Below are 8049 nucleotides of genomic sequence, written 5' to 3' on the forward strand. Positions count from 1 at the left end.
TCTATTAATGCGCTTGGACACAGAGCTCTGTGAACAGCCAGCCTCTTTAGCAATGACCTTTTGTGTCTTGCCCTCCTTGTGCAAGGTGTCAATGGTCGTCTTTTGGACAGCTGTGAAGTCAGCAGTCTTCCCCATGATCGTGTAGCCTACAGAACTAGACTGAGAGACCATTTAAAGGCCTTTGCAGGTGTTTTGAGTTAATTAGCTGATTAGAGTGTGGCACCAGGTGTCTTCAATATTGAACCTTTTCACAATATTCTAATTTTCTGAGATACTGATTTTGGGGTTTTCATTAGTTGTCAGATATAATCATCAAAATTAAAAGGAATGAACACTTGAAATATATCAGTCTGTGTGGAATGAATGTATAAATTATACAAGTTTCACTTTTTGAATGGAATTACTGAAATTAATAAATTTTTTGATGATATTCTAATTATATGACCAGCACCTGTAGGCTACACTTCTGTTATGAAGGGAGCAGATTTTTGTCTGTCAAAGTAGATATTACTCAGCTTCTTTGGAATCACATTTCATGTTATTGGGTCACACTGTGTTTTTTAGGTGCCACTACGGTGTGATTTGGTGCAAGTTAAGTGTGGTAACAGCAGGCAAACAAGTTGAGATATTACTGAAACAGGTGTTTGTGTGTGAGCCGAACTGGAGAAAAATATATTGTTTTGTCTTGTGATAATTTTCTTTCACTCTGGTGTAAAAAAAAATATTTGGTTACATTTAAAAAACATTTACTGTTTTACATGTACATTGTTTTACATTATACTACCTGTTTATGTGCTGTTTTGCTGCAAAGCTCCAGTTACCTCTCAGGGATTTTCGCCACCCAGGCCGATGAAATCAAATGTGATGTCATAACTGCTAAATAAGACCTGCCTCCCCACAGGTTTGTGACTCTTCTCACCAACTTCTGCTGAGTCTGCTGCTGCTGCATTCAGGTACTGTAGGATTATCTGACACATCTGTTTCAGGTTACATTTGTTTTGATTTGATAAAGTTTTATTAGGTACTTTTATATATGTCAGTTGACAGAAATTTGATTTTTATTTAAATTTTGAACAGATGAATTTTACTTGGTGTAGAAGTATAAAGTAACAATAAATACAAATACACAATTAAAGTCCTTAAAATTGTACTTAAGTGCAGTATTTCAATTCACCATAATGCTCATGATCTTTAAACAAATAAGATTAGTGAATGCTTGTGTGTTTTAAGTATTGTGTTGAACACATAGACTGTATATAAAAACAAGCATTTGGAGCGGTAAAGTCAGAGCTTTGATGCATGAATGCAGCATAAGTGGTTGACGGCCAATGGGGGGCGGGGTCCTGTGACGTCAGGCGTGGAAGAAGACAGCGGAGCAGGAATCAAAACAAGAGACGGACACGCCTTCGTTCTTAAAGGTTATAGCAGCTTATTCCGTAGAGCTGCTGCTGTCAGAGCTGCACAAAACCCCGCCTGTCGTCCACGAGGACACCAAAAAACAACAATTCAAAGAGAACAAACTGCAAAAAACACTGCAGAAATGGAGTCCACAGAAATGTCAGACAGCGTTGACAGCAGCCGTTGATAGAGGTCGAAAATAACAGTTGACATCCGAATCCTTTAAAATGCCCAACCAGAAGAACAACAAGGGAAAGAAAAGCAAACGCACTAACAGTAGCGGAGATGAGCAGGAAAATGGAGCCTGTGCGGCCGCAACAGGAGGCGCGGCCGCGGCGGCTGCACCCAGACACGAGCGCTCAAGTGGTAAGAGAGGTAACGGACACAGATGTAGAAGTTTAGTGATGCTGCCTTCCTGCAAGGGGAAGCCCTATGTTGTCTTTGCGACTGTGACCTACATGCACTGCGACGTTGCAAATGGCACTCTTTCCCCCTCCACTCCGTAGAGAACGCTGTGCCAAACCTCGACTTAAAACTGTATCAATTTAATGGCTCCTTGATATTCCGCAAATACAGGCTGTATTGGTCGATCACGACTTGAGGCCTTGTATGAATGGAGTGGGTTTTGTTTGCATATGAACCAGCAAGCAGCTAGCGCTCGACTGCACTGAAATATCGGTGTGTGTGTGTGTAATTCGTGTACACAGATATTGTAAGGCCACTGTGGTTTGTTTTGGTACAAGAACACTGCGGGAACCGCGGGCAAAGTTGAAATATTGTTGAAACAGGTGTTGCTTGGTGTGTCGGATGTTAGCAGAAGTGGAGCGCGATTGTTGTATTTTCGCAAATACTCTGCAGTCTTGTTTTAACACGTTTAATTTATACCCAATAAGTAATAGATCTTTAAATGGTCAGATTTATGAATGGGTATTGGCGCCCTGAGCTCCTCTTGGAGAAAAAAAAAAAAGCATTATCACCCATGAGAACAATATTCCTCGTGGTCAAATGTAGCCTCAGGGAGTCTTCGTGACACACTGCAGCACATCTTTGAATGTTATTACATCCACGTTACTGATCGATGGCTGTTACATTTGAAGTGCAGGCTACTGTGCAGGCCTCAGCTGTCTTTTCCTGACACGCACCTTGTCCACACAGTTTTTGGTCGTGGCCTTCCTCTAGGGTAATACTGACACCTGACCGCTTGTCTGCGCACTGAAGTTTAACATCTTCACATACAGACTATAAAAAAACACACCCTGCAGGGCTTCTTGCTCTTTCAAATATGTCACAAATTTGGTTAAAAACAGACTTAGATTTGGAAAAACAGCACCAGCACTAGGTTGAGTCTGAGTCATTTTTTATTACATTGTAATGACACAAAAACAAAACATGATGATGTATTCATATTTGTTTTTCAAAACCATAAAATGTATTTTTTAGTCATTATAGTTCATATCCCAATGTAGTAGAGCTGGAGCAGAAAACTAATTTACAACTATTTTGATTATAACTAATCAAAATATAAATTTTTCAAGCAAAAATGCCAAAAATTAGAGGGTTCATGCTCCTAAAATATGTAGGTTTGCTGCTTTTTCTCATCTTAAATTATAGTAAAATGAATTATCTCTGGGTTTTGGTCTATTTAGATATGTAGTACAATGTAGTAGTAGTAGTAGTAGTAGTAGCCCTAAATAAAATGTAGACATATTTCCTTTTCGGAACAGTTAAATAAGTGAAGTATCTAGTTAAGTCAACTAAGAAAATATCTTTCTGTAGCTGTTGTTTTTTTCTTTGGTTTCTGTGTCTAACCAAGCTTCATTTAAATGCTCATTCAATTAGAACAATAAACTATGTGTAGCACTTTATTAAATCACTAAAATGATACACAGGGTTAAAAAAAAAAAAAGCATTGGTAAGTGTATTTGTCTCCGCTGTGTGGTGAGGTAGGGAGGGAAAAGGCGCTGACAGTGTACCGGAAAAGGAAGGAAGAAACTATCCCCCTACACACACCCACAGTGAATTATCATGAGCTACTTCTTGTAGAGACTGCTTGCCCACATTTGCTTGAGTCACATCCAGACTTGACAATTGGCAGGGCTTGAATAGAGCAGCTCACAGGCTTGGGTGGCCTAGTTGAATTTCATAAATCGATGGTGAGGAGGCAACAAGGCCTCTGAAATCACTGTTTAAACATTGTCACCTCGTGTTGTGTTGTTGGTATGTGATGACGATGATCCCGCTAATGTAACTGATGGTGGAGAGACGTCTTTAATGGCACTGTAATACATAGTCAAGGAAAATTCACTGACGGCAATTTTTATGGCAGCTGTTAAGAGGAATGTTTGACTTGACTCTGTTTTATAGCAGCGTTAATTAAATATCTTTGGGTTTTGGACAGTTTCTCAGACAAATTAAAAATGCATCCATTCATTTTGGACATTTGAAGACGTCACCTTGGGCTCTAGGAGACAGTGAGGGGCATTTCTTATTTTCGGATGTTTAAAACAATGGAAAAAATAATAAGCTGATGAATTGATAATGAAAACAATCCTTAGTTGCTGCCATAAATTGAATATATGTAGTCAACTATTTCTGACATTTTATAGACCAAATGATTAATTGACTGAGTAATAGAGAATGAAAATAATCATCAGTTGCCGTCAAATATAAGTGAATTAATCTGGATGTTGTGGGAAATTGTCATGAAAACACACCAAAATCATCCTCTCTCCTCCCCCCTCCTGTCTTTACACATTCAGAGGTCAAGTGTGCGACCCCTCTCGGCTGCAGCTTGGGCCGTCCCATCGACCTGGAGAAGGACGACTACCAGCGGGTGGTCTGCAACAACGAGCTCTGCCCATACGGCAACTGGATGCATCTGCAGTGTTTCTACGAGTGGGAGAGCTCCATCCTCGTCCAGTTCAACTGCATCGGCCGTGCGCGGTCCTGGAACGAGAAGCAGTGCCGGCAGAACATGTGGACCAAGAAAGGCTACGACCTGGCCTTCAGGTTCTGCTCCTGCCGCTGCGGCCAGGGCCACCTAAAGAAGGACACCGACTGGTACCAGGTGAAACGAATGCAGGATGATCGCAAGAAGAAGCCATCTGAGAGGAGCACGGGCAGGAATGGGTCCAGCGGAGGGGCAGCAGGGCCCGGGGACGGGCTTTTTGAGGAGCCCAAGAAAAGCAAGCTGCCAGGAGGAGCAGTAGGAGGAGGGAAATTATCCCACAGAGCCTCGAGTCAGGAGTTACCTCGGAGACAATCAATGGACCGTCAGAACTCTATGGAGAGAGGAGCAGCAGCAGGAGGAGGACCCTTTTGTCTGGGTCCTCCTCTGAAGTCTCCATGTGACTCCCCGGGACAGTCTCCTCCAACTGGTTTCCCTTTCTCCCCCACTGCTGTCCTCGGAGCAGGAGCTGGAGGAGCAGGATTGCGAGGTTCCCGTCCGCTGGGAGAGTTCCTCAAATCAGCCGTCCACATGGACCCTCAGAGGAAACACCTTCTGGTCGGGGGAGCTCTCGGTCGGGGAAGTGGCTGCTCGATGGGGGCGTCCGGCGGTGGAGCTAACCTCGACCCCGGGTCTGTCCTCCCCCTGCCGCTGTCCTTCGCCCTCCCGCTCCACCACCGGCTCACCTCGGGCAGCGTGGGTGACGGCACCTACTCTCACCCAGTGCAGTTCCTGAGGAGGCTGGACCTCTCAGAGCTACTCACCCACGTCCCTCGTCATAAACTCAACACCTACCACGTCCGCATGGAGGACGATGCCCAGGCGGGCCAGGGAGAAGAGCTGCGCAGGTACATTGTAAAACGTTATAGGCTGATCCAACTTAAAAATAGAAAGTTTCCCCTCTGCATTAAAATTTGTGTCAAGGCTGGGGAAGGCATTTTTTGTGGAAATTCTTCTTTCCATCCTGACAGCAGTCAAATAATCAAAAGCTCTGACACAAATATGAAAGACAGTCAGTATGAAGGCAACACGCAGGGCTGCTCTCAGTGACCTTGTTAAACAAAACGTGTAAGGAGGTAATGTCTGAAATTGATGCTAACTTTCATCATTCGTCATCGAATTCTCTTGACATGTATTACAGACACACAAGAACATTCCATCATATATGATTTCTTCAAACTACAAAACAGCGGGGTCTCAGGAAAGTTTTAACACTGACTCAAACAATACATGCTGGGAAGTCTGCTAATATCATCATCATGTTTCTCTAGAAACTTAATGTAATGAGTGAGCGAACTCTCAGTAGCTTAGTCATTAAAGTTATCATTTCAAGTCAGAAAACTTAATTTGGTCAATATTATTTTAGAAAATAGTAAATCGCAGTTTTCTTGAATCCAATATTTCATATTAAAATTGCTTGTTTTGTCCAACCAAGATCCAGTACAAAACAACGTGTGTTTATAAGTGATATGACTGACATAAAACTAGAAGATTTAAGTTTAATTAACTAAGATTAAGTAAAATCAAAAGTTAAAGCCAAAAGTTTAGTTGATTCCATTGAATTCCTGTATGGTGTTTTACAGTGTAGGTCCTCTGGGACATTTGATTTCTAATGCTTGGTTAAAAAATTGGTTCTAATAGAGTTAATAGAGCTATAGTGTTATTATAAACCAGATGTGTCTTTTTCTCAGCCCTCTTCAGTCACGTTAATTGTCAAATATCTGATAAATATATACCTCATGACCACATAATATTGCAGCTTATAACTGACTATTAGTGATTTAATATATTGAAGATAGCTTATGATTGTAGGAAAGCAGCCAACTTCTTTTTACAGGTAACATAGGTTAAACACATGAAAGACAAAAAATGATTTCCACTTAAGTTTTTCTGAATAGCAATCGTTGTTTACATACTGTTTGAATGGCAATTCAAAGTGTTGTACGTATGACATATGACAAAATTCAGGGAGTAAATATAAATTATAAGGTAAACATAAAGTAAAACTAGTGCAGTGCAAGACATGGATGAACACTTCCAAATTTATTTTTATAAAAGGCAGTAGCAAACAGAAAATCTCAAGCCTTGATAAGTCCAGATATTCGGTGCATAAAAACTGAAAGCTGCCTCGCCATGTTTAACTAAAGGATATCTGTGTGTCTTTGATTGCTAATTTAAAGGTTTAATGCAGTTTTTGTTTTTACAGGATTTAACAACAAACCTCTCCAGTGTTTGTTGTAGAATTGTTGTCAAAAGATGGTACAGTTATTCGGACCACCCTTTTTATTTATGTGAAATTCATATCACTTTTTATTTAAATATATAGCGTCATTCAGCTCATTCTTTAGCTGCCTGGCCATAACTTCCCTGTCTTGTTTCACCCTCACTGCTCTCACCTTGTGGCCGCAGCAGCAGCTGTTTTAAGTGTCCCCTGGCCAGCATATGGCAGACAGGAGAAAAGTTAGCGACCAGCTGGTGAACATTTAGTAGCTAAAGAGTCAGATTTATTTCCCAGGAGCTGGTGGAAACCAAAACCAGAGCTAAAAGAGAAAATTGGACTTACATTTTCTTGGTGGACACAAACACGAATCCTACTGAATGCTATTGTTTCTCCATATCTGCTGGATGAGTTAATAGGCGACAGCTGCATTTACTGTAAATCTTGGAATGATTTGTCTCTTTAGACATAGAAACTATAGCTACAAAGACACAATTTCATGCACAAATGTAGACTGAATTGACATTTATTGATGTTAATGAGCTGTGATAGATGTTAGATGTACACAAGTTAGTCTCATATTTAGCATCACCAGTATCTGCCTGGAAAATTGTCAAACTGAGGAATCTATCTAATTCCAGATTTGTACCTGACAACTGATATTTTTCAGATTCTCAAAAGATCCACTCACAGGATTGACTGTTTATATTTACCACAACTCAGCCTGTTCATAAAGACAACTACTAAAACCATACCAAAAAAAGCATGTCACATAAATCTGCCAGATGTTTCCCATATGTAGCACACTCTGAGTCTGTCCATGTTGTCCTACAGGTTTATCCTGTCGGCCCTCAGTGCGAGCCAGAGAAACGTGGTCAACTGTGCCCTGTGCCACAGAGCGCTGCCTGTGTTTGAACAGTTTCCTTTGGTGGACGGGACTCTGTTTCTCAGCCCTTCACGCCATGACGAGATTGAGTATGACGTCCCCTGCCACCTTCAAGGTCAGACCTGGTTTCAAGATCATGTCGTGAGACCTGAGATTATTTTAAAAATGTTGTTGGTGTATGCAGTTAACACAGCTCAGAATAGTGCAAATATTTTGGTCTATGGTCAGTCCACCTCTTTGGTTCAAACAACTATTAATTAAATGGCCATGAAATTTTGAACAGACATTTGTGTTTCCCAGAGGATGAATATCTCTGACTTTGGTGATCCTCAAATTTTTCCTCTGGCATAAGGTTGACATTTCTGTTTTTCGGTGAAATTTCTCAACAGTTATTTGGATTGCCATAAAATTTGGTTCAGACATCCATGTTCCTCTCAGCATGAACGATCAGAATCAGATCAGCTTTATTGCCAAGTAGGTTTGACGTACATTGAAATTTGCCTTGGTGACTTTGTGCATAACAATAATAAAAATATGAAATTGACAATATATGCAAAATATAAAAGAATAATAAAGACAGTGCAATATGGCAGTTATTTA

At 40.8% G+C, this 8049-nt stretch overlaps 1 protein-coding gene across 3 annotated transcripts; it reads left to right on the forward strand.

Annotated features, from left to right (window-relative positions):
• The first annotated feature begins 1357 nt into the window (after positions 1 to 1357).
• LOC123977277 (headcase protein homolog) lies at positions 1358 to 8049 on the forward strand. 3 transcript variants are annotated; one of them, XM_046059847.1, is made up of 4 exons: positions 1358 to 1773; positions 4158 to 5193; positions 7398 to 7564; positions 7839 to 8049. In XM_046059847.1, exons 1-4 carry the CDS (start codon positions 1626 to 1628, stop codon positions 7925 to 7927), a joined length of 1440 nt encoding a protein of 479 aa, XP_045915803.1. In that variant the 5' UTR covers positions 1358 to 1625; the 3' UTR covers positions 7928 to 8049. The 3 variants fall into 3 exon arrangements, with proteins under 3 accessions (XP_045915803.1, XP_045915801.1, XP_045915802.1); XM_046059845.1 differs by lacking the exon at positions 7839 to 8049 and having other exon boundaries at positions 7398 to 7809; XM_046059846.1 differs by lacking the exon at positions 7839 to 8049 and having other exon boundaries at positions 1358 to 1764; positions 7398 to 7808.

This window comes from Micropterus dolomieu, linkage group LG10, assembly GCF_021292245.1.
Source record: "Micropterus dolomieu isolate WLL.071019.BEF.003 ecotype Adirondacks linkage group LG10, ASM2129224v1, whole genome shotgun sequence".
Lineage (NCBI taxonomy): Eukaryota > Metazoa > Chordata > Actinopteri > Centrarchiformes > Centrarchidae > Micropterus > Micropterus dolomieu.